This window comes from Lemur catta, chromosome 3 (assembly GCF_020740605.2).
Source record: "Lemur catta isolate mLemCat1 chromosome 3, mLemCat1.pri, whole genome shotgun sequence".
NCBI classification, from domain to species: domain Eukaryota; kingdom Metazoa; phylum Chordata; class Mammalia; order Primates; family Lemuridae; genus Lemur; species Lemur catta.
Genome location: NC_059130.1, coordinates 21,119,172 through 21,146,806, shown reverse-complemented (window position 1 = coordinate 21,146,806; position 27,635 = coordinate 21,119,172). Strand labels below are relative to the sequence as shown.

General features: G+C 35.9%; 1 protein-coding gene across 3 annotated transcripts in view; it reads left to right on the top strand.

Moving 5' to 3' along the window:
* GDAP2 (ganglioside induced differentiation associated protein 2) overlaps positions 1-27,635 on the top strand; it is a 63,059-nt gene that overhangs the window by 15,200 nt on the left and 20,224 nt on the right. For all 3 annotated transcript variants that reach the window (XR_006734053.1, XM_045546923.1, XM_045546924.1), the window contains exons 4-8: positions 6,660-6,813; positions 7,253-7,341; positions 12,679-12,755; positions 17,581-17,740; positions 19,805-19,961. Coding sequence is in view for 2 of the 3 variants with exons in the window: in XM_045546923.1 (XP_045402879.1) it covers positions 6,660-6,813; positions 7,253-7,341; positions 12,679-12,755; positions 17,581-17,740; positions 19,805-19,961 (637 nt within the window). In the remaining variant the exon portion in view is untranslated. The remainder of the gene's footprint in view (positions 1-6,659; positions 6,814-7,252; positions 7,342-12,678; positions 12,756-17,580; positions 17,741-19,804; positions 19,962-27,635) is intronic.

Genomic DNA, 27,635 nt, shown 5'->3' with positions numbered 1-27,635 from the left:
AGACATTGTGGAAACCATATTATTTGAAAGAACAGTTTAAAGAGCTAGGGTTAGCACAGAGAAGAGAAGATACAGAGGAAACTTACTAATTATTCTCAAATACTTGAAAAAGGATCATAATTGAAGAGGGAGTATGATAGTTCTGTTGTATTCCTGTAATCTTTGGTAGGAAGATACATAAAACTTTAGTTCAGTTAGTGAAACTTTTCTAAGAATTAGTGCTTCCTAAAAGTGGAATAAGAAGGGTTGGCTTATTGTACTCACGTTTTCCCTCAAAAAAGTCAGTCTTACACATTCACTCTTTGAATTTAAGAATTTTATGAAACTAAAGCTCTTTGGGGTCTTTGTTGTTTGGACTAGATTGACAATGATATTCAGCTTTAAAGAATTAGGATAACATCTGATAATTCATTTGCCTACTTGTTTCCAGGCAAGACATATAATTCAGACCTAAATAAATATAGGTTGAAGTATCTACATATGCAAAGTGAGGAGAAAGATATTTTGTCCTTCAATCAGGACTACTGTACAATTTTGCTGCTTAAATGTTCTATATTACTCAGTATTTAAATGTGAGGGTTTGATAGGGTGAGAGTTCATATAATACATTTTTTGCTTACTGTGTTCTCTTATAGTTAGCACTCTTTTTGCTACAAGTATCAAACAGCTTTTGTGTTTCCTGCTGAGGGCATTAGGATTTGGAGAGAAAAAAGAGAAGTTGAAAAGTCCTAACAAATCTTCAATAATCAGATAGTCAGATCATCATTGCAGCAGTGTTCCATAGCAAAGGATGTAGCCATGCTGGACAGTTAAGACTAGGAGCAAACTTATTTAGTGAATTTGTATTTATTTTACACGAATTAAAAATATGTTCAGGACTGTGTTTAAATGTTTATAACGATGTCAGGATTCAAGCTTTGAGATTAGAAGAAATTTGGGCTAGAAAGAAGTGAAAGATTGGAAAGTAATACAGCAGTGCTTAGCATAACTCCAGTGTCCAGAGTTTTTGTTAATGATTACTAAAGGTGTAATTCCAAGAATGGAATATTCAGAACATTTAAACTTCTTTTCTATTTCTGAACTCTAACTCAAAAGATCTCTAGGACTGAGTCAGCAAACTGACTGCCCAAATAATATGTGTGTTTTCTTGCTTTTTTTTTTTAAACGAAAATAATATATTTATATCCTTTCTTTTAAATAATGATTTTCTAGTTATGGAAGCGGTAAATGTAAACTATAGAAAATTATATACACACAAGCTAAAAATAAATAAAAACTTAACATTTCTACCACACAAAGATCACCACTATTAACACATCAGTGCATATCCTTCTGGATCTTTCTGTTTGTGGTGTGGGTGTATACACACATTCTTACATCTTTTGTTACCAAAATAAAATAATTAAACATATACCGTTCTCAAAATAAGGTAATTGTTTACATACTGTTCTGCAACTTGCCTTCTTCAGCAAATGAATTCCACGTTATAATTTCACAAATTACATCTAATACTCAGGCCATACTTAAAATTTCCAGCTGACCCACAAATGTCCTTTGCAGCTATTTTATCCAAATCGGTATCCAATCCAAGACCACACAGTGCATCTTATTGTTATGTTTCTTAATTTGTTTGTGTGGTTTTTTGTAATCTAGTACTATTTTCATGACACTGATTTGTTGAGTGAACTCATCCAATTGTTTTCTAAGATGTCCCACTTTCTAGATCTGTCTTATTTATTTGAGGTACCATTTAGTTTTTATTTCCTATAAACTGGAAGTTAATATCTAATGGAATCAAGTTTTGGCTAAAACATTCATGGATGTTGTTGTGTTGTATTCTCAATGTTGTATTTTATTAGAAGACATTCAAAATCTGATTGACTATTATGGTTAGTAGATCATTACTGATACTAAGATGGTTCTCGGGATTGGGGCGATGATAACAGTTGGATCCTTCCATTTGTACAATTATATTTTACCCGTTGTGACTGAAAACTAATCTATGTGGTGTCATCTAGGCTCTACGCGTGTCCAGTTCTTCATCATACATTCACCTAATGGTTTTAGCACTGAATTGATAATCCCTGTCTACACTAGTACTTTGATTAAGATTATCAAGTTTTGTTTTCTAGGATCTATCATTTCATCCATCTTTTCTAGCTGGCATTCTTCTATAAAGTAGAGCTTACCTTCTGTTGGAGAGGCAGAACAAATGCTTAATTCTTTGAATTGCCAATTTTCAAAACAAAGAATTAGTTTAATAGCTGCCTCAAATGGTAACAAATGAGTTTTTTCTGGTTCTCTCTTTTTTATCATTTTGTACCTATAGCTATTCATTGATCAATGTACTTATTTTTCAAATTCCTTAAATTTTATGTTACAATTTATGAAGGAAAGTAACAATCATCTGTCTTTCCCTTCCCTACCTCGATTTCTTCTCCTGGAGGGCAAATACTTTGAATCCTTTAAGTGCCTTATATTGTTAACCTTCTATTTCCAAATAATATACTAAAACTACTGCTTGATTTTTTTCATTACCTGTTGACTTATTGCTGTAGAAGTGAAAGATTAAACTCTCTTTCATCCACTCCTCCCTTTTACATACACATGTATTACACATTGTTCTGTCACAATTTTGATTAAGTCGATATTCACCATTAACATTGTGACTATATACACGTTGCTCATGCTAATTAGAAAATACATTAGTATTCTTTTTGTGTAACCTTTTTCTTCTAGGTTATTAATGGATTTGACTTTTTTTATGTCATTTATTTATTTACTTTTTTAGAGATAGAGTCTCATTCTGTTGCCCAGGCTAGAGTGTGGTACTATGACCACAGCTCCCTACAACCTCAAACTCCTGGGCTCAAGCAATCCTCCTCCCTCAGACTCCTGAGTAACTGGGACTAGAGACGCACACCACCACACCTGGCTAATTTTTTTTCTTTTGTAGAGGCGGGGTCTTGCTATGTTGCCTAGGAACTCCTGGCCTCAAGCAATCCTCCCACCTCGGCCTCCCAAAGTGCTGGGATTATAGGTGTGAGCCACTGTGCCTAGCCTTAACCCCAAACTTCTAAATACCACTACAAACTTCCTCTCAATAAAGTGAAGCACTTTATCTTTCAGTTCCATTTTTTTTCTTGACAAGGCCCCTCTTGGAACCCTCCATCCTGTCCTCCTTCTAGGCTGTTCTCTGTGCCAGCTACACAATTATTATCCTGGAACTGGAGCTTTTTTTTAAATATCATCCTGAGAAATCCTTTTTTCTGTTTGATAGATTGGATCCTCAGTTTCCTAGATCTTGTGCACTTTTCTTCTTTGAGGGACACCTTCATTTTTATGAGTAAATCTACCAGGAGATTTCTGAGAAGAGTGCAACAGGGCAGAATTACTGAGATCTTGCTTCTACCTTCATACTTAATTGGTAATTTGCTTGGAAATAGAATTCTGGTTTAGAAAGCATTTTCCAGAATTTTGAAGGTATTGCTTCATTGTTTTCGATTTTGATTAGTGCTGTTGAGAAATCTGATGCTATTTTTATTACTGATTCTTTGTGTGTTACCAGTTTCTTCTTGGAAGCTTTATAATCTGATCTTTGTTTCTGGTGTTCTGAAATTTCACAGTGATGTGCCTTTGTGTGGTTTGGGTAGTCAGTGGGCTTTTTGAGTCTAGAAACTCATCTTTTATTTCTGGGAAATTTCTTGTTTTATTTCTTTAATAATTTCCTTTGTTCTGTATTTTCTGTTCTCTCTGAAGGAATCCTATTGGATGCTGTACTTCTGTGTTTAATTCTTTGATTTTCTTATCTACTATCTCTTATTTTCATTTTCTTTTTATTTTATTTTTCTGGAAGATTCCCTCAACTTTGTTTTTAACCCTGCCATTGAACTTTTCATTTCTGCTATCATATTTTTTGCTTGGCTATTACAGTTTTGTGAGTACTGATTCCTATTCTCTGAATATTCTTTTACATATATATATGTATATATATAACTTTCTGGTTTTATTTCAAAGGTACTATATCTTCTTTTACCTCTTTGAGAGTAGTAATTATGATGTTGAGATTTGGGTTTTGTTTTTTTGATTTTGTTCTTTTTTTTTTTTCCATTTTCTTCCCTGTGTTGTCTATTTCTTGAGTATTTGTTTGTTTTGTCCCCCTTTTGTTTTTGTTAGAGGCTTTCCTCACTTGCTAGCTGGATTTAAGAGGGAGGAACTGAAGAGCTACTGGGAAGCTTTGTATGGATGTCTTAGTTCAGGCTGCTGTAACAAAGTACCATAGACTGGGTGGCTTATAAAGAACGAGAGTTTATTTCCCAAGTGCTAGAGGCAAGAAGTCGGAGATCAGGGTGCCACCATGGTCAGGTTGTGGTGAGCGCTCACTTCGGGCTTGCAGACAGCTGATTTGTCATTGTGTCTTCACATGGTAGAGAGAGAAAGCACGCTCTCCAGAGACTCTTAAAAAGACTCTAATCCCTTTTATGAGGACTGCACCCTCATGACTTTATTTAATTCTAATTACCTCCCAAAGACCCTACCTCCTAAACCATCATGTTAGGGGGTAAGGTTCAACATGAATTTGAGGGGACAGAAGCATTCAGTTTATAACAATAGACAAAGGTTATTGCTTGGTGGGTCTTGGAGTAGGTAATAGAACAGGAGCCCTGTTATTCTATTGGAGAACTTCCCTCAGTTATCAGAATCTGTAGGTCCTTTGGTTTGGGCCTCTTAATTTCTTGGAAAGGAAGCCTCCAGGGGTGTCTGTTGGAAGCCTGCATGTCTGTTTGGAAGCCATTTAGGGGCAAAGGGCTAGACCTTTCACTGTTAAATATAATACTTTAACTAAATCCCCCCTTTTCAGCTGTACCTGGGGTTCTGCAGTCCAGAAACTCTCTAGTTCAGCATCTCCAGGAAATAAACTTCCTCCCTGCTGCTATGGTGGTAAAGAATTCATCACCTTGTTGTGCTGGCTAGGGCAGGGATTGTTGCAGATTTGACTGTTTTTATATAAAGTTTTAACCTGGCCTCTTTAGTCCCACTTTACAGCATTGCCTTTAGAATTACTTAAGGCTCTAATTTCTGAGCCATTCTAGTGTTTTCCAGTAATAACAACAGTACTAGCTAATGCATGTGTGTACTTCTCATATATTAACTCACTTAATCCTGTGAAGTAAGTACTATTAGTATCCCCCTTAAATAAGGAAATTGAAGCATAATGAGACCAAGCACCTGCCTATAGTGTCACAATAGGAATGTGGTAGACTCAGGATTTGTTTTTTTTTTTTTTTTAATTTCAGCTCATCATGGAGGTACATAAGTTTAGGTCATATACATTGTCCATGTCCCGCCCATCCCCCCGAGTCAGAGTCCCAAGCGCGTCCGTTCTCATTCTCCAGACAGTGTGCCTGGTACTCATCATGTAGTCATACCTCCATCCCCTCCCCCCCCCACCTCCCCGGGTCTGCACCTTCAAGCATGACCATTCCCCAGAGGGTGTGCAACGCACTCGTCATGTAGGCATACACCCATCCCCTCCTCCCACCCCCCATCCCAGTCTGATATCCAATTGGTATCCTTCCCTGATGTACATTTAGGTGATGATCAGGGAAACCAGTTTTCTGGTGAGTACATGTGATGCTTGTATTTCCATTCTTTGGATACTTCACTTAGTATAATGGGTTCCAGCTCTCTCCAGGAGAACCAAAGAGATGTCGTATCATCGTTATTTCTTATAGCTGACTAGTACTCCATGGTATACATATACCACAGTTTACTAATCCATTCGTGGATTGATGGGCACTTGGGTTGTTTCCACATCTTTGCGATTGTGAATTGTGCTGCTATAAACATTCGGGTACAGGTGTCTTTGTTAAAGAATGACTTTTGTTCTTCTGGGTATATGCCCAATAATGGGATTGCTGGATCAAATGGTAGGTCTACTTGAATCTGTTGAAGGTATCTCCATATTGCTTTCCATAGGGGTTGCACTAGTTTGCATTCCCACCAGCAGTGTATGAGTGTTCCTGTCTCTCCGCATCCACGCCAACATGTGTTGTTTTGGGATTTTTTGATAAAGGCCATTCTCACCGGAGTTAAGTGGTATCTCATTGTGGTTTTGATTTGCATTTCCCTGATGATTAGGGATGTTGAGCATTTTTTGATAAGTTTTTTGGCCATTCTTATTAGACTCAGGATTTGAATCTAAGCAGTCTGTCTTGAATCCAACACAGTTTTTCAGATCAGCTTGCTTCATATTGATTACGCCATTTCTGATAGACTCAGGATTTGAATCTAAGCAGTCTGTCTTGAATCCAACACAGTTTTTCAGATCAGCTTGCTTCATATTGATTACGCCATTTCTGCAAGCAGTTAGGTTTCTCTACTCTAAGTCAGTTATTATTAGTCCATTGACTTTCTACCTTCTGAAATTTTCATTGTGCTTATCTGCTTTGTGTTCTCTCTCATTCTCTTTGTCTCTGTGCTTGTACCTATTATATCGTTTCTCTGTCATTTTGGGAACAGAAGGAACAGAGATAAATGCTTGTGTTCAGTCCGTATTTTAACCTGAAATTTCTCAAAGTTCTTAATACTGTCTCTGTTTTATGGTTTGCTTTGTTGTTTTTTTCCTCCAGATTTATGTTTGTTTCCATTGTTCCCAGGTTGCCGAACAGGTGAAGCAAAATTGACAAAAGGATTTAATCTAGCTGCCCGGTTCATTGTTCACACAGTGGGACCTAAATACAAGAGCCGCTATCGCACAGCAGCTGAGAGCTCCCTGTACAGCTGCTACAGAAATGTACTTCAGCTGGCAAAGTACGGTCTGCCCATTTTATGGACATAATATGTCATACATTGTTAAAGGCCCTGGTTATAAGATAAAACCTAGCTATGGAAGTCAAATTTTGAGGGATTTAGATAATTTAGGAAGACCCTGAAGATAGAATTGATTATCTTTTCAAACTTACCAGGATAAATGGGATGGATTTGGGTGACTTGAGAATTTAACCTATTCCCATTTTATTCATTTTTTATTTCAAATATATACCCCAAAGAGTATAATTTATTAAATTGTACTATTAAATTATATATCAGTGTAATTATTAAATAGTGCAATTGGGTTAGCTATTATAGTAAATTTGTTGAAGAGGTAGGGAAAGAGAAGCTAAGCTGCATTTAGAAATTAGTTATGTATTGTTATGTATGTATTACAGATGTTTGTAGTACAATTTTTATGTTTTCTGTTTAATTACAGAGAGCAGTCAATGTCTTCTGTTGGATTCTGTGTCATTAATTCTGCAAAACGAGGTTATCCTTTAGAGGATGCAACACACATAGCACTTCGTAAGTAATATTGGAGATGCTGTGCATAAATTGAATCTTCACAAAATTTTTTATCACTAGTTAAATAGTTATAGCCAAAGAAGATTCATTGATTAACTGATCATGGCATCCTGGAGGGAAGTTTCTATTGACAAGTTGCAGAGCTCTCAATTTACTTTCTTAGGTTGACATTTTTATCTGTTTGAAAAAAGGCCTATAAAGACTTGCCTATTAAATTTTTATTACATTTAACAGAGTTTAATTAAGCAAAAAATGATTCACAATTCAGGCAGCCCCCAGAACAAGAATAGTTCAAAGCAGCTTGCCTGTTAAATTTGAAAGTGATTCTAAGGCTAGAAGTACGGCCAGTGCATTAGATATTAGAATCAGAATTGAGAATAATCTTAACAGGCTGCAACAAATGCAGTCAAAACAGATTTCATAACATCATATTTATATACCACTTTACAATTTAAATAACCACTTTGACATGTGCTAGTTGAATATAAAACCCTGCATTTAGGTTTAAAAAAAAAAACTGGGCTCAATCAACATGAACCAAAATGTCATATACGTGATATAAAAATATAGTGTACAGTTCAAGAGAGTTCATGGTATCATGTGTATATGCAGGTTCAAACGACATCTCAAGTTTTATATGAGGTTTTGGGTGTCATGGAATGAGACACAAATTGGAGGACAGACAGTTTGAAACATTAGTGATGTTTCATTGTGGACTTATTTGTGCTGCATTTTTTGAGCAACAGTTCTTGGGGTGTCATCATAAACTACATTGAGCATTTGGGGAAAGAACTCTGTGAACTCTTTCTCAGGAAAAATGTCCATAAATATAGAATTTGCAAGTTTTTTCAGGATGTTTACAGATCCTTGCCAGGATTATAGATAATAACTATACCTGTACAAGACAAGGTCTAAGACCAAGTTATAAGGAAAGATATTCCAGACCCATTTGAAACAAGACTGTATGTGACAGAAAAGTATTTTAGTGAACTTCTTTTCACTGGGAACATTCATGCAGAGGCTACGTGACCATCTGATGCAGATATTATAGAAAACGTTTCTCAGCCTGGGCATAGTGGCTCATGCCTGTAATCTAGCACTCTGGGAGGCCAAGGCAGGCGGATTGCTTGAGGTCAGGAGTTCGAAACCAGCCTGAGCAAGAGCGAGACCCCATCTCTACCAAAAATAGAAAAAAATAGCCAGCTGTGGTGCCGTGTGCCTGTAGTCCCAGCTACTCGGGAGGCTGAGGCAGTAGGATCACTTGAGCCCAGGAGTTTGAAGTTGCAGTGAGCCATGATGATGTCACTGCACTCTAGCTGGGGCAACAGATGGAGACTCTGTCTCAAAAAATAAATAAAAACTAATATCTTAGTTTTTATATATAAATAAATAAAAACTAATATCTTAATAAAAACTGTTCAAGGATTTTATAGTAAAATGTATGTATTTTATAGTTATAGTTTATATATATTAGACTAAGCTTGAGGGGCACAGATTTATCTTTTCATCTGTGTACTTCCAGTGCTTCTATATGTCAAGAATGCTTGATATATGGTACTTGCTCAAGAAATATGTATTTTAAAAAGAGACAAATAAATTCCATTTAATTTCTGTAAACAGCCTTGTGATACAGGTAATATGGTGTCAGTTGTACAAATAAAGAGACTCAGAAATTCATCATGTTCTCAGGGTCACACAGACTTGGAACATATACATCACACCTTCTGACTCCCAAGTCTAATAACCCGTCTGTTATACTAGATAATTCTTTATGCTTGAGTTAGAGATGCTTCAGTGGGAGACTACTATATTATATAACCTGCATGTCTTCTAAATGATGCCTTACCAAAGCATAGTTCCTGCCTTGATATCATTCCTCCTGTCAGGGTTTTTGGCCAGTCTTGACATTCTCTGACTTCACTTAGTCCTTGCCTTGTCATCGCATAGCTTCTTTTCTATTTCTATTTCTCATTAAAGTAATCAAAAGGATTAGAATTTAAAGAGGCAGCATCATTTTGTAGAAAAGACTCTAAATGGGGAGTCAAAAAGACTGGTTTTTAGTTCAAATTCTACCAGTCCAGCTCAAACTCTGTGGCCCCAGATAAATCACTTGGTACAATAGTAACATAAGAGAGGTCAATTTTGAGAATAATTGGTACCAGCAGATAAAGATCAATAGTAGATTTAAGGGACTTTGATGATGCCATTTCTAGTAATTAGCAAAAAGGAACTGTCTAATTCTTAAAGTGGGCACGTTAACTTATATTGTATAAGGCCCGTTTGACTTATTACACCTTAAATCTAGTAGCAGAACTGTGGCATCTTATTCAGACACACACACATACATACACACACACACAAACACACACACAGACAATGATGCCCTTTGCTTATACTTTCTCAAGCATTTGGAAAACAAATGGCTTATACACTTTTGTAGCATATACAGGCCAAGAACAAATGATATAATTTTAAGTCCTTAGTATCAAAAGCTTTCTTATTAAATGATTATCAAAATTTATTTTATTTGAAACCTGAGTAATATCTTCTTGATAGATATATCAAGACTTACCTTTTTTTCTTAGTTCGTATGCACTTCTTCTCCAGGAAAATTCTAAAGAAACATCCACATTAAAATAAATTTATTAGGCTTTTAATTCATTCAACAAAAATTTGAGTGACTACTATATGCTAGGCTCTGTTCTGTATACAGGAGGATATAATAGTGAGAAAAAAGATGAAGATGTTTGTTCTTGTGTTTCCAGGTTAGGAATTTTAATGTCCTAGATATCATTCTCACCATTTAAAGGGTATTTGCTACATGACATTCTGGTTGGTTGCAGAGCATAGAGCACAGATGAAACTTTGAAAGGAACAGTGTGAACTGACAGTTAGTGCTAAAACCTTAGAGTCATGACATCATTTTTTTCCCCTTTTTGCAGAATTATTTTCTAAGTGAACTCTGCCAAGGGAATTCAATTTGGTTAGTATTTGGCATTGTATTTTATCTTCCAGAGGAAACTATAATTATATGCTAAGAAACTATTATGTGTGAACATTAAAACGATATCAAAGTAAATAGGAAAACAAAATCTGGTTTTGAAAGTTAATTATTGAAAAAATATTAAGAGGGAGAAATGAAAAATTAATCTGTTACCTAACAGAGGGAGAGTTATGAATGTTCGTCCTGTCCTTCAACAAATTAGGCTCTTGAGATACAATATTGAACAAGGCAGGCAATATGTTTATAACCAGAGTCATAAATTGTTAATTCGCTTAACTAGTTACTTTTGAATGATTGCATGTCACATCCATAAGGTATTGTAGACCTTAAAGTAATAATAATGTAAAGTATACTTGGTCTTCAAAAAGCTCAGTCTAGCTCTAAAATACTATAAGAAGTTCATAAATAGAAGGATGTTCAAAAGATTATAGGAGGAACACAGGGAAGGGTGGAGTTCTGCACATAGGAGATGGCTCTTGGCTGGGTCTTGAAAAATGAGTAGGAATTCACTAAGAGAAGGGAATGATGGACAAATGGTGTTCTAGTCAAAGGTAATCATGCAAGCAGAGGTAGGGCAGCATAAAAGTAAGTGGCATATTTTGAGTACAACAAAGAAGCAGATTTAACTAAAGCATAAGATGTGGGAGGAATAATTGGAAATAGCACTAAGGAGTGGAGTGGGGGAAAGTAGTTGGGGTCACAGTGTGGAGAATCATGCTAGGGACTTTAAATCTTAACCTATAAGCAGTACAAAACTATCACAAGTGTTTAGTAGGGAAGATGACATAAGGTAACTCAGACAACAGTGAATATGTAGATTTGGGGGAAAATATGAAACAAGAACAGTTAAGAGTTTACTGCCAAAGTCAGTGTCAGTATTGATAACCTGAAAGCAGCTGGAACAGAGAAGGAATAAATGTTAGAAATACTGGCAATGGAAATAAAAGTTATGGGAACCATTTGAAAATACAGGATGAAGGAAGAGGTAAAGAAAATGTCAGAGAAAACTTAGGATCCTCACTTGGGTGATTGGTTGGATGTTGATATGTAACTGAGATAAGGAATATAGGAAAAGGAGCAGGTTTAGGGGAGGGAAGACAGAGGTCAGAATTTGGCCCTGTTAGGGTCAGGTTTGGACACGTTGAGTTTGAGGTCTCTGTGCGTTATCTGGGCAAATATGCCTAGTAGGGCAATAGGGAATTCAGGTTTTTTGCTTAGAAAACAGAATATAAAGATTTGCGAGCCATCAATATTTGAGGTAATACCTAACCAGCAACTTAGCCAGCTAAGGGGAATATGTGTATCAAGAAAATCAAAAATGTAGAGGACAGAATCCTGGAAGACATTTTAAAAAGTTAAGGGAATGGGTGTTTCAGGACTAAAGCTGGAGAGAGAGCCAGTACGTTAAGACCCGAGAAAAGGCCAATAGGTCTTACTCTGAGCAATTTAATAGAGAAGAATCAGGGTAACACAGAAATTAAGAAAAAAATGATTGTGCTTTGGTTTTATGGGGTTTTATCATGGGTTGAAGGACTGAGTAGGTCATGTAATACTGTAACCGAACAAGTGGAAAGACACTGTGCTAGATCTTTCTGGTCAGAGAGAGAGGCCCCAGGGAATAAGAATATGCCGGGTAAAGGAGAAATAAAATAAAGCTTTCTCTGTTGTAGAGCTTTCATTCTAGAGGATAAGGAGGAGAGGGCAGAGAGACTATACAATAAACAAGTAACTCCATAAAATGTATGTCACCATTGCTCTGGAGGAAAGCAAATCAGAGAAGGGTTTTTCATAGGTATTCTGGGCAGGCCTTACTGATCAGTTGTCATTGAGCAGAGACCTGAATGAAATGATCCATTATAAAAATACAACTCTGCCCAAAACAACAGATGCTGGCGAGGATGCGGAGAGAAAGGAACACTTACACACTGTTGGTGGGACTGCAAACTAGTATAACCTCTGTGGAAAGTAGTATGGAGATATCTCAAAGAACTAAAAGCAGACCTACCATTTGATCCAGCAATCCCACTATTGGGTATTTATCCAAAGAAAAATATGTGTGCACATATGGAAGTAAAACTCAACGGAAATCAAGCAGTTGGGAGGGGGCAGGGGGACAGGTAAATTCACACTTAACGGGTACAGTGCACACTATCTGGGTGAGGGACACACTTACAACTTTGACTCAAACTGTACAAAAGCAATTTATATAACTAAAACGTTTGTACCCCCATAATATTCTGAAATTAAAACAAAAAAAGCTCTAAAGAATTAGATTTTTCTTTACATATAAGTAATTTTTATTTATTGAATAATGTATCTATTCTTTTCCTTAGGCACCGTAAGGAGATTCCTAGAGATTCATGGGGAAACCATTGAAAAAGTAGTATTTGCTGTTTCTGATCTCGAAGAGGTATTTTGCTAATTGTTACATTGTTCAAATCTTATTTTTACTTTTAAGCATTTGCTTTTGTCTCATCATCATAAATTTGCTGAATTTCCAGCAAATAAATCCTAATTATCTATGCATATGTTTGGCAGTGGGACTTACCATCATTCATTGAAAAAGACTTTATTGAAAACTAAAAACAACTCAAGAAGGAGCGTTTTGTTCATATTTTTTGCTGCTAAACTGTTGTCACTGTAAGTGAAATCTTACACAAGTGGAGTTGTTCTGCCTTGCTCCCTGTGTTAGCTCTCAGAGCATCACCTGATAACCTAAGCATTGGGTGTCTGGGCAGCATAACTGGAGAACTACTGCTGTGCCAGAAAAGCTTTGGTGCGTACCTGACCTGGAAACAGGTGACACCTCACCTAGTGGCTGTCACTGAGTAAGTTGTGAGGGCTCTGTGTTTCATTGTATGTAGTTAGGTTTATTATGTTTCAATTTAATTTCAAGCAATTTTAGAAAACCAGTACTTTACTTTTATTAGGCTTAGTTAGTTTTAGGGTGTTTTGTCCTATTCAGCTTGTCATATTTCCCAGTTTTTTTATCCTTGGGCAAGTTATTTAACCTCTCTGTGCTTTGGGAAAATAGGAATACTAATAGTACCTATATCACAGGATTTTTGTGATCATTAAATGAGTTAATACATGTGAAGTATCTATGCAAAATATATATAGCTACATACTATGATATAAAATCACTTTTGAATTTGAAAAAAAGCACATTTACTTTGTTATCTCTTGTTTCGCTTGGCTTATCTCTACATTCATCCTTCCAGTGACCTTTTTTTGAGTGTCTAGTATGTATCAGGTTTACTATATTAGGTTTTGGGAATACACCAGTGAATGAGTTGTTGAGTCGCAGAGCCCATTTTCTATCGTGGAGACAGACAATTCAGATAAATTAGGACAATTACAATAAGTGCATTAATGGAGGTATGGGAAGGGTAGGACGTAAGTCCAGCCTGGCAGGGGGTTAGAAAATGCTTCCCTAAGAAGTGATATATAAGTTGAAATCCAATTTTAAAAGACAGATAAGATTTGCTGAGGGAGAGACAAATGACAATAGTCATACAAGCCTGGGCAAGGACATGTAAGTAAGAATAGCACTGAGTGTTTGGTGCTACTGTTGCATAAACTGTGAGGCTCAGGGTGGCAAAAATGGAAATTAGGTGGGGGCAGGATCACTCAAGGCTTTGTGTCACATGCTGTGGAATTTAGACTTTATCAGTTATGCAATGGGGAAACAGAAGAGTTTTAGGCAAACACAAATGACGTGATCTCATTTCTGCTTTAGCTGTGTGAAGGACGATTTGGAAGGAGAAAGACCGATGGCAAGCAGAGATAACAGGTAGTTGCAGTACTCCAAATGAAAAATGATCAGGCAAGAACAAGGACACTGGTGGTGGTGAAATTTAAACTATTTAATAAATAAATTCAGTTGGAGTTGGTGGTTGATTAAAATATGTAGGAGAAAAAGGAAAAGGAATTAAGCATGGCTCCTAGGTTTCTGGTGTGGATGACTGGATAATGATGCCACCAATAAGATCACAAATAGAGGAGAAAGTTTGGAGAGGGAATGAAGACAAGTTCTTTTCTGAACATGCTGAATCTTAGGGGATCAGTAGAGCATCAGGGACAGATGATCAGCAAAACATTGTGCTTATCAATTTGAAGCTAAAGATGGAAATCTAGGCTAGAAATTTGTCCATTTTCATAGAATAAGGTACCAAGTACCAAGTAAGAGGTAGCTCTTGCTCTCAGGGAGTTTGCAGGCTAATGATGAGACAGCCAGGTAAACAAAGATCACCCTACAGTGTGGCAAGCACTGTGCTAAGGTATGCACCGCGAAGCTACAGCAGCTTATCAGGGCACCTAATGCAGACACAGAGGAACAGACAAAAGGTCTTTACCTTCAGTATACCCAGAAAAATAGCCATCAACATTTACCATCTTTTTTTAGAGTCATTTATGAGTAATTTATTGAAAAATAAAGTGGATCATGAGAAACAATTTTATTAGACAATTCAGTGAGAGTTTAAACATAACAAACCTCTTTGTATCAAGTAAAATTTGTTGCACAAACATCATAAAAAATGAAAGAACACTGTCACACATCCTTTTAGTAAAATGGGATGGTCCAGGTTCCTATCACAAAATATTATCCTGTGGGGCAGTTCTTTTGTTGAATGACTAACTAAATGAGAATACCATATTTCTTCTTTGTCCTTAGAAATACATTGTTAACTCATGGATCATTGAATTTGAGAATAGTCTTTTTTAACAAATAGTTTTGGGAAACTGGATGTCCACATACAAAAGAATTAAGTTGGACCCCTACCTCATACCATATACAAAAATTAGCTCAACAGGGACCTAGGGCCTAAATGTACAACTAAAATTACAAAACTCTTAGAAGAAAATGTAAGTATTAATCTTTATGACCATGGATTAGGCAGTGGTTTATTGGATATGACACCAAAAGCACAAGCAGCCAAAATAAAATAGATAAATTGGGCACTCTTACAATTTAGCAATAAAAAGACAACTCAATTAAAAATTAGCAAAAGTTTTGAATAGACATTTTGTTTTGTACCTAGTTTTTAATTTATAAAGGTGAGTGAGTGATGACATGGAGAGGTCAGTGCTGTTGAAAGAAAAGTTTAATGTTACTTACAGTTCCCCTAGAAAACAGAGGCATGGCATGCCACACAGGGCCATAGGAGGAACATTAGATTTTGGTCAGAAGCCAGAGCCTTTATTGGGTTTTCCTTGGGAAAAGCAAGGCAGGGCAGGGTCAACAGTTTAGGATTGGCTAGTGTGAATATTTCCAGCAGACTCTGGGCTATAGGAGTAGTCTCTAGTTGCCTGATACCTGGCCTGGGATGATTTAGGCCCGGGAAAATATTTGCTTGGTTTATGAGTTGAATAAGGAGATAGTTGGGCTGCAGATTCAGGATTGCTTGGTTTGCATATACAAGATGTGCTCCCAAATAAGTTGTTTACTAACTTCAGCAGTTGGCTAACTCTGAGAGCGTAGCCCTCCCCAGCCAGCAAGCTTTTTAAATTGTGAAAACATCATAAAATACAGAAAATTGTTTTAAAAAATGGTTAACACACATTTCTTTGAACAAGATATACAAATAACCAGTAAGTACTAAAAAAGTGCACCACACCATTAACTATTAGAGAAATGCAAATCAAAACCACAATGAGATACTACTTCATACCCAGTAATATGACTATAATTACGAAGACAGACAATAACAGGTGTAGGCAAGGATGTAGAGAAGTTGAAACTCTCATACATAGCTAGTGGGAATGTAAAAATAATGTGGCTGCTTTGAAAACCAGTCTGGCATTTCCTCAAAAAGTTAGAGGTACCACGTAATGCAGCAGTTTCACTCTGATGTATACTCTGATGTATATATAGAAGAGAAATGAAAACATATTTCCACACAAAAACTTGCACACAAATATTCCTAGTAGCATTCTTCATAATAGCCAAAAAGTGTAAACAACCCAAGTGTCATCAACTGATGAACAAAATGTGGTGTGTATATATATTAATAATAGAATATTGTTCAGCCATAGAAAAGGAATGAAGTACTGATACATGTTACAACATGGGTGAACCTTAGAAACATGCTGAGACACAAAGGCCACATATTATATTCCATTTTTATGAAATATCCAAAAGAGGCAAATTCATAAAGACAGAAGATTAGTAGTTGCCAGGGCAGGGAGGAATGGGCAATGATTGCTAATGGGGTTGGTGTTTCTTTCTGGGGTAATGAAAGTGTTCTGGAATTAAGTATTGGTGATGGTTGTACAGCTTTGTGAATACTATATATTAAAAACCACTGAATTGCATACTTTAAAAGGGTAAACTTTATGGTGAGTGAATTATATCTCAGTTTTTTAAAAAAGACTGTAAGATGGTATCTTTGGTCTTCTTATATACCTACTTAAAAGATGATGCAATACTGTGGGCAACACAAGAAAACTGAAGAGTAATGATTTCTTGAATTTCATTGTCCTTCCAGGCGATTCCATCATACTTGTTTTCTTATTATTTTAATTTAGTCTTGTTTAGTATAGTTGGTAATAATTGATGAGTAACGCTGAGTCATGATAAAATAATTCCTAGGATGATGAAAAAGCAAAATGTTTCAAGATATAGGAAAAATAAGAGCCCTAAATTCCAGTAATGTATTGTGGATTTGTAAATGGGTCCAGTGGACTAACCTATATGGAAATTATAAGATAGGATGAGTTTTATTCTGTTTCTTTTTAAAAAATTAAATTTATCTTTGTTCTTTGAAAAATCTTTAAGAAACAATAAAAGTTATGAAATAGTCTTTCACAAGTAGTTAGAACTGTTAAAAACAAACAAAAAAAAACCCTCAAAAACTAAACCTGGGTCAAATGGACCCTGATGGCACCCTGAGGGTTACGGAGGTGGCGTCTGCGCTGAGTCTCGCATGTTAGGTATCATTAGAAAGCACAGGTAGGGATGGCGACAGGAGTGGTGGGATTATGCATTCCAGATTCAGTGACCTGGAATTGTCAGGATGGGCATCGCATTTAACTTGACTGGCTAACAGTATTCCAATCTGTAACACAAGAACTGATTGAGGGTCCCAGACAGCATCTGGTCTGAGCTCAGAGGTGGTAAGGTCTTTGTTCTTGATGGAAGCTGTCTTCTTGGTGTATGGACAGCACTAAGCACTGCTGGGGTCTGCTTCTTTACTTCGTTATTGTTCACAGAATGTCCTGCTTTTCTGACACAGGCTACTTACCAAAAGCTGCTACCTCTGTACTTCCCAAGGTCATTAAAGGAGGAGAGTAGGTCATTGCCATACCTGCCTGCAGATATTGGAAATGCAGAAGGGGAGCCTGTGGTACCTGAACGGCAGATTAGAATAAGTGAAAAACCTGGTGCTCCAGAGGGTGAGTTCTAGAGTTCTATCTTTCTTAATTTCCTTCTTAAGGAAACAAAATACCAACCACCAAAGAAGTAAGAAGTTCAGCTCAACCTTTGGAAAATTCTCCATTAGCATGACACCAAGATCAAGACTGGTTCAGAAGTTTTCAGAGTCTTATTCTTGCTGAAATTTATTCTTTAAATTTAAAAAAAAAATTGTATCTATAGATAGGTGGGTAGGTAGATAGAAATTTTGTCAAGTCTGTGTTAGACAATGGGGATTCAGAGGTGGATATAACAACAGTCTCACCCTAACCAAGTTTATAGTCTCATGCAGGATACTGTGGAAATAGTAGTCAAGTACACTATCATCTAAAATTTTAAACAGCTTTAACAGTGTCCTCTAAAAGCCATACCGAATATTAAATACTAAGATAAGAATACTATAATCATTCATTTTGTTTCTCTATATTCTATATACATGTAAGCTGAAGTAGTAGGTGGAGCATGTTGGGATGGAAGGCCTTCTGAATCTGTCCTGTATGACAGCCTGTGCTGACCTGCACGTGTATGTGTGAAAGGTCGTAAATCCCTTCTATGAAAACATGCCTCTCAAGCTTCGATACTAAGGCTTAATCTTGAAATCCAACAGTTCAAGGAATTACTATGAGATTCCTACTGTGAACACTTCTTTTAAAAACAAGCATCAAGTTAAAACTTGTAGAAAGCTACTCAACTACAATATTTATCACCAGCATACAGACTTACATCAAGTGGTCTAACAACAGGAAAAATGTCTGTGAACCAGGCTTTGCTGGAGGGGTACCCATGCACTTTGGGTGAGCCTCCAATAGAGTAGAACCTTGAAATAACACCCGGAGTTATTTGGAGACCTCATGCTTGTAACCACCAGATGGTTACCACCATATAATTTTTCCTCCGTAAAATGCATTTAATGTGATAAGGAGTAGTGAACAGCAAAACCAGTTTGAGATGTCAGTGCTGGATCATAGATAAGACTAACTCACTAGCCAAAAGGTTGTCTTCTATTCACCATTCTCAAAAGAGTGTTTGATTTACATTTACATCTCAGAAAATATTTTTACCTTATAGATACAGGCTTTAGTGTTCTTAAATATTTTCAATTAGAGTGTTAAATCTATTAAAAATATATATATATAATCTGCTTTACTTGAGGGATTGAAGGAAGATTTATTCATGGGTATTTTTAGTAAAAGCAGGTCCTTCTGAGCTGTTGGCCTGTCATAGTTTGAAGAGCAGTGAAGCAGATGTGGGGAAGTCCCAGCTGATGGTCCTCTAGGCTGGGATCCAATTGGTGGCATTGCCTTGGGAACCTCCCCATGGTACAAGGTTCGTTTTTTGGGTTTTTTTCTACAGGTCTAGTAAGGCAGTAGCCACCATACTAAGAGATGATCCATTCCTAAGAGATTGGCCACCACTAGCCAAACTGACAATGATCATATGGATAGATCAGAAAGTTTACTTACTAACTTGTAGTGAGAACTGTAACTCTCATAGACCAAAATGATTGTGTTAGTATGACCAGTGTAGAAAACTAGGATACTAAATTATAACTGAAATATTTCTTACTGACTGTGGATCATACCCTGCGATCCTGGTGCATTCCTCTTCCTTGGAGCAGTACCTGGCTGAAGTTTATGTGCCAATCAGTCAAATGCTTCCCTTAAGCAGGGATGTATAAGTGCTCCCAAATGTTTGTTCCCTATGTTTCTCTTTTATTAGATCCTGTGTGATGAGCCATCTTTAATCCAAATACAGTCTAATTACTTTGTCAATTTGCATATGATCACATTCTACTCTTTTCTTTCTAAGGTTATTTGATTTTACATATTCCTAAAACTTCTGTCACACATGGACAGGCAGTTTCTTTCATTATTTCAATTCCACAAATGCCTAAGGCTGATTTCAGTGTCATTCTCAAAAAAGAACATTAACCCTAGTTTTTTTGAGTCACTTCCCAGTTATCCCTACTGCAGCATTCTCAATCTGTTTCATTTACTGTCTAGTTTTGTCATAAGTTCTCTACTGATAGTAGTATTTTGTTACAGACAACCAAGAAGAAGAGGATGAAGGCTTGGGAGTTGATCTCTCTTTCATTGGCTCTCATGCTTTTGCTCGAATGGAAGGAGATATTGATAAGCAAAGAAAACTGATCCTTCAGGGCCAGTTATCAGAGGCAGCCCTGCAGAAACAGCATCAAAGAAAGTAAGCAAACCCCTTTGGACTGTTAGACACATAAGGACATGAGAAACAAGAAAGGGACCTTACATCTTTCGAGTGATCTACATGTATACATGATGTGTTCTAATTTATATTTCATGACAGTCCTGTGAGGAAGATATTGTCCTCATTTTGAAGATGCAAAAACTCAAAGTTAAGGAAGTTATCAATGATCATGGTTAATTTGTGATGTAGCCGGTGTTCAGATGCTTGTCTGATTTCAGAGCTCCTACTCTGTCTTCTATAACTGCAGTGCACCTCCGTGTGAGGTTACATTCTAAAAGTAGAAATTGGGAAAAGGGAAAAGCAGTTACAAAGCTTTTACTTTACTATGTTATAATTAAAGCATAATCTACAGTTTTATAAAATTTAAAAATGTTTTATTTCTGCCAGACCTTATAATGCACCTGACCCATTCCATTTCTTCCAGGTGTTTTCTAAAGCAATTCTGAATAAATCCTTTTAAAGACACAGAGGCAGCTTTTGTATTAATACTTTTGGGTAAGCTTTTCAGATTAATAGTCCTTTAATGCTAGTTGCTTTTCAAAAATTTCGAAGAAAAGGAAAAAATAATAAATTATAAATGGTTATTCTCCATTACCTTATAAGGTTGGTTGAGGGGTAACATCTGATAGGGTTGTTTTTAGCGTTAAATGTAATGAGCTTAGCACAGCACCTGATACTTGTCAAGCTCTTAAAATTAGTCACTGCCATTCTTTTCAACACTGAGCAAATCATGGTCTGTTTTACCTTTGAGCTTTTGTACTTGCCATTCCTCTGGGCTGGACTACTCTCATCCTTCAATTCCCGTCCAGGTTTCAGCTCAGAAGCAATTGCCTCTGGAAACTTACCTCCCAAGCCTGGAATATATGCTGCCTCCTGTATGCTTTTTTCACACCCTGTACTTACCCAAAGCATAATATAGCGTTTATCATGCTGTGTTGTAATTATGTCTGAATGCTGTCAGTCTTCATTGATAAAGTGGGATTTTGACTAAATGATCCCTGGAGTCCTTACAGAATTAAAATTTTGTGTCTCTTCAGTCCCAGGTGTTCACTCTATTCTGATTTTATTTTTAAGAACAAAAGCAAATTAGCCACTAGGGGGCACCAATGAACAGCTTTTCCAAAAAATGCAGTCACAAGCAAATGATAGTTTCTGTGGTTCCTAAACCTAGCCATGTGCAATAATCATCTGGCAGACATTTTTCTTTAAATAAAGTGACTGGCCAGGTGCAATGGCTCACGCCTGTAATTCCAACACTTTGGGAGGCCAAGGCAGGAGGTTCACTTGAGGCCAGGCGTTCAAGACCAGCCTGGACAATAGCAGGACCCCATCTCCACAAAAGTAAATAAACAAATGAATGAATGAATGAATGAAGCGAGACCCTGTCTCTACAAAAATAAATGAATGAACGAATAAATAAAAATAAATTAAATATAGTGACTGGGCTCCTACATTCACATGACTGGAACCTAGAACCTGGGACCTGTTTGGTCTTAGGTCTCCTTTGCACTCTTAAAAATTGTTAAGGACGCCGGGGAGCTTTTGTATACAAGGCTTATATCCATCAATATTTATCATATGAGAAATTATTTATTAATTAACTTTAAAACACCCCATCTTTGTTTTGGGTTTTTTGTTTTGTTTTGCTTTTTTCTTTTTAGAGATAGGTCTCAGTACATTGCTAAGGCTGTTCTTAACTCCTGGGCTCAAGTGATCCTCCTACCTCAGCTTCCCAAGTAGCTGGTCATTATGTTTTTGTTTTTTGAAAAATAACTATTTTTTTCAATATAGTAAGAAAAATAGTAGTGTTTTATATTTTTAAAAATCTTGCAAATCTTTCAATGTTTGGCTTAATAAAAGACAGCTGGATTCTTTATCAGCATTCAAACTGTTGCAATAAGTTGTTTGAAGAAAATCTGACCTCATTCAGCTATATAATTGGAAAAGGGAAGAATATCTTAATAGCCTTTTTAAATAATTGGGGATATCCTTTGATGTTATACCAGAATATGATAAATGGTAGTGTCTTGAAGTTTAGTTGCAATGGGGAATCTCAAGCCATATCCATGAGTTTTTGTATTCTGTTTTATTAAAATGTGTTCTATCCTGTAGTTTTTAAAAAATCCTTCTATAAAACAGACTTTATAACACGATGCATTGGTCTTTTGGAAAATATCGATGCACCAAATCATTCAGATCTCCCAAATATTGACACATTTTATTGCACAATATCAAAAAAATATTTGTTACTATCACCACCAATCTCATTAGAAAAGTCTTTAAATATTAGGAACTATCAAGTTTCTGATGATAATACAAATTTCCCAAAATTATATATATATTTTTAAAGCTGTAATTTTATCACTGGTAACATGATTGTTTTTCTTGAAATGATAGGGTCACTTTATTATTTTTGAGGAAACATTTGTCAGATATTCATGTTGAATAACTAGTTTGTCAGTCATTCTTTGAAGTAAATATGGTGTAGCATGAAAAAAGCAACTAGTTCAGCTAACAACTGAAATAATCACATAGTGCTTTTCTTCAAGGCAGCCTCATACTTCCTTATGCAGAAGTACTTTATGTGTTCTTCCCATTTTGTCACACATTAATATTTAAAATATGTGTATATATACACACATACACACACACATTTTCTTTATCAGCTTATGAATTAAAGGGCATTTATTCTTCTGCATGTGGCTATCTAATTTTCCCAACACCATTAATTAAATAGGACTTCCTTTCCCCAGTATATATTGTTGTCTGCTTTGTTTAAGATCAGTTGGTTGTAGGTAGATGGTTTTATTTCTGGGTTCTCTACTCTGTTCCATTGGTCTATGTCTCTGTTTTTATACCAGTACCGTGCTGTTTTGGTTACTGTAGACTTGTAATATAATTTGAAGTCCAGTAATGTGATTCCTCCAGATTTGTTCTTTTTGCTTGAGTTTGCTTTGGCTCTTTGGGCTCTTTTTATGGTTCCAAAAGAAGCTTAGGAATATTTTTTCTAGATCTGTGAAATATAATACTGGTATTTTGATGGGGATTACACGGAATCTGTAAATCACTTTGGGCAGTATGGACATTTTAACAGTGTTGATTCTACGAATCCATGACCAGGGGATGTTTTTCCGTTTGTTTGTGTCATCTGTGATTTATGAAACAAAAAGTTGGTTCTTTGAAAAGATGAACAAAATGAATAGACCACTAACCAGATTAACCAGAAATAGAAAAAAAAGGACTCAAATAACCTCAATCAGAAATGAAAAAGGAGACATTACAACTGATACAGAAGAAATACAAAATATCCATGAATACTATGAAAACTAGAAAACCTAGAGGAAAAGGATAAATTCTTGGAAACACACAACCTCCTAAGGCTGAACCAGGAAGAAATAGAAACCCTAAGCAGACCAGTAATGAGCAGTGAGATTGAGGTAGTAATAAAAAATATCGCAACAAAAAAAAAAAACCCAAACCAGACAGATTCGCAGCCAAATTCTATCAGACTTATAAAGAAGAACTGGTAGCTATCCTACAGAAATTATTCCATAACATCAAGAAGGAGGGAATCCTCTCTAACTCATTCTATGAAGCCAGTATCACCCTGATACCAAAGTGAGGAAGGGACACATAAAAAAAAGAAAACTACAGACCAATTTCCCTTATGAACATAGATGCAAAAATCCTCAGCAAAATACTAGCACACCGAATTCAACAGCATATCAAAAAGATAATCCACCATGATCAAATGGGTTTCATCCCAGGGATATAAGGATGGTTTAACATATGTAAATCAGTAAATATTCACCACATAAACAGAAACAAAAATAAAGACCACATGGTCATCTCAATAGATGTAGAAAAAGCATTCTATAAAATCCAGCACCCTTTTGTGATAAAAACCCTCAACAAACTAGGTATAAAAGAAATATAACCTAAAAATTTTAAAAGCCATATGTGACAAACTCACAGCCAACATCATACTGAATGGGGAAAAGTTGGAAGCATTCCAACTAAGACCTGGAACAAGAAGACAAGTGTGCCCATTCATTGTCGCCACTTCTATTCAACATAGTATTAGAGGTCCTAGCTGGAGCAATCAGGCAAGAGAAAGAAATTACGGGCATCCAAATCGGGAAAGAGGAGGTCAAACTCTCATTTTTTACAGACAGTATGATCTTATATCTAGAAAACCTTAAAGACTTCACCAAAAGACTGCTAGAATTGAAAAATAAATTCAGCAAAGTCTCACGTTACAAAATCAATGTACACAAATCAGTAGCATTTCTACACACTAACAAACTGAGAGTCAAATCAAGGACTCAGTACCATTAACAATAGCTACAAAGAAAATAAAATGCCTAGAATATACTTAAGAAAAGAGATTAAAGACCTCTACAAGGAGAACTACAAAACACTGATGAAAGAAATAATTTTTATTATTTTTAATTTTTTAAAATTATTTTTAACGTGTTCCTCCTGTCTATCTGACCTCAGTAATTTTTAAAAACATGAAAGAGTCCTGAGACCAAAATGTTTTGGAATTGATGACTGTTTATTTAGGATTGGTGATACAGCTGAGCTGTAAGTCATCTATTTGAATACTCTGCTGTATTTGAGATTGTAGGTTGTAGTTTTTAAAATTTACTTCTCTTGCTCTTTCTAAACTAGGCTTTCATTTTGACATGTTGAGTTTAGTTTCTGTTGATTATGTTGGTTAATCAGGTTGAACAAAATGTTAAATTTTTTTTCTCTGAGACATAAGTAGGGTTTTAGTAATATCCTTTTGAAAGCCTTCAGTTCTTCTATCAGTAGCAAAACCAAAGGTCCATGTGGATTGGCACTAGTTTTATATTATTCCTTTGATAGCACTGCCTTCCCACATCAATATCTCTTTGTAGTAATTCTTTTTAATATCTGGAAAAATTAGGCATGTTTTCTTATCCAGGTTTTCTGTCCCGTTGTGACTCTGATTTGTGTGTATCATGAGATAGAAGTTGATTTCTTTACAAAAATTAGGAAGCAAACTAGATACTCTTTTTCAAAAATACTGCTTTTGAAACTCTTAAAATTATTCTATAGGAACATTTTCTTTGCATTAATGTTCCTTGTTAGGCATAAGATCTAATTGCCTGTGACTCTTATGTCATTTTTTATAGCAAAAATATGATTTTGTTCATTATTAAATATTTATTAGGCCTTTACTAATGTGCCAAGTTTTGTGCTAGATACTATAGGTAGCAAAGTGACAAGCAAAACAGATACAACCCCCTTCCCCCCACGGAGCTTAGGATCTTGCAGAGGAGGAAAATATTTAACTAGTGTATGAATAACTGTTTGAATTACAGTTACGGTGTGCAATAAGAGCATATAACAAGGGTTTTAACCAAGTCTAGGGTGCAGCAGTTGCATGAGGTCTGGAAAAGCTCCTTTTAATTCCATAGACAAAATTTTCCCTGGTCTATTGGTTTTACACAAATGTGCTAGTTATTGGTCTTTTAGAAGTAATTAAGTTTAAATTTTCTTCAGCATTCAGCTCTTGGCTGTGCAGGTGGGTGGTAATTGATTAATTGGAAGAAGTTGGCTTATGTCACCTTATGAGGACAGTATCCAACCTCAGTTGATTATAACCTATCAAGAAACTATTCCTTATTTCTGCCTATAGAACCCTGTAGTGGCTACTTTTTCTGGCATTTTGACGTATTTTATATGCTTATCAATGATTATTATGTTTTATCCATCAAGTAACAGAAATTTGTTTATTCAGAATAAGATATAGGAAAATCAGAAATCATTTTGAGTTCAATTTTCCTTTTTTGATTTTGTTTTGATTTTGGGATTGGAACACTGGATTGCTTGTCTTTATTGAAATAAAACACAGAAAACTACAACAAAAAGAAATGAGGTTCATTTTATGAGAGACGTAATGGAAAAGATAATATATTCTTTGAATGATGCGGTTTAGAGGAAAACAAGGAAAGCATTGTCTATTGAGTGAGAAGGGAAGAATAACATCTTTTGTTTTTACTCTCTCCTCCCAACTACTGATTTAAAAGAAAAACATATGACTATATAATCAAACTTACACAATCTATAGTGGGAATGGAAGAGATTTGATTAGAATAAAGAAGAAACCTGATGAAAATTGCAGTCATGAGTTGTTGCATTGAAATTCACTTTAAGGTCCTTAGAATCAAGAACAGCACCAGTTTCTCAGCAGTGAGCCTAACGTTTTTAAAATCATGAACCCTTTAAGAATCTGCTGTAAGCTATAAACCTTCTCCCCATAAACATGTTTATAGATTTCACCAACCAAAATCCATCCTTAGATGTCAAGTTGTTTATCACCAGCATTTAAAACATTTTAGAGTTTATACTATTTCAGGGCTTACACCATGGACATCAATTTTAGATGAATTAAGGACTTAAATTCTTAAAAAATTTAAAACTCATGGAAGCAGTTATAGATTAGTATCTCTCATACCTTATAGAAAGGAAAGATTTTTTTAAACAAGACATGAAAAACATTTGACTATTAAGGAAAAAATAGTTTGGACTATATTAAGAATTTAAGAATTGGAGCCAAAAAGCTTAAGAACAGTGAAAAGCAAATTACAGAATGTGAGCAAATATTCACAATACACACAACTAACAAATGATTAGTATCAAGAATATGTAAAGAACTACAAGTCAGTGAGAAAAGAACAAACTAATAGAAAAATGGACAAATGATATGAGCAGACATCTCACAGAAGAGGAAAACATGGATGTGTCAAGGATCTCAACCTCATTAGTGATCAGAGGAATGAGATATCATCTCAAACCTAACCAACTGGCAAATGGTAAAACATCTGGTAATACCAGGTGCTGAAGAGGATGTGGATTCCCAGGATCTCATTCACTGCTTATAGGAGTATAAATTGGTGCAGTGCTTTGGAAAAGAAGTTTGGCCTTATCTGCTGAAATTGAACATTTCCCTGTAACCTAGCACTTCCCCTCCTAGGTATCTACGTAAGAGAGATCATGCACATGTATACCAGGAGACGTGTAAAACAAGGTGATTGTAGCATGCTCTACAATAGCAAAAACCTGGGAGCAGCCCAAGTGCCCATCAGTGGAAGAGTGGATTTAAAAAACTATATTTTCATGTAGTATGAATATATTATATATACAGGTTGAGTATCCCTAATCCAAAGTGCTTGGGACCAGAAGTGTTTCAGGTTTCAGATTTTTTCAGATTTTGAAATATTTTCATTACACTTACCAGTTGAGCATCCCAAATCTGAAAGCCCAAAATGCTCCAGTGAGCATTTCCTTTGAGTGTCATGTTGGTCTTAAAAAGTTTTGGATTTTGGAGCATTTCGGATTTTGAATTTTCGGTTTTGGGATGCTCAGTCTGTAATTGTCAAAATGAATTGGCAACATTGAAGCCCAACAATGTGGATGAATCTTAGCAATATATTATAATAAGTCAAAACAGTAAGACCCAAAAGATTACATACAGCATGATAAACTTTTTTAATAGTTAAAAACAACCCAAAACAACTGCTTACATGGAATACATATAGATGAATTAAAACGCTATAAAAAGGAAAGCAAGGAAACAGTGAACCTGGGATTCCAGATAATGGTGAGGGGAGGGTAGAGAGT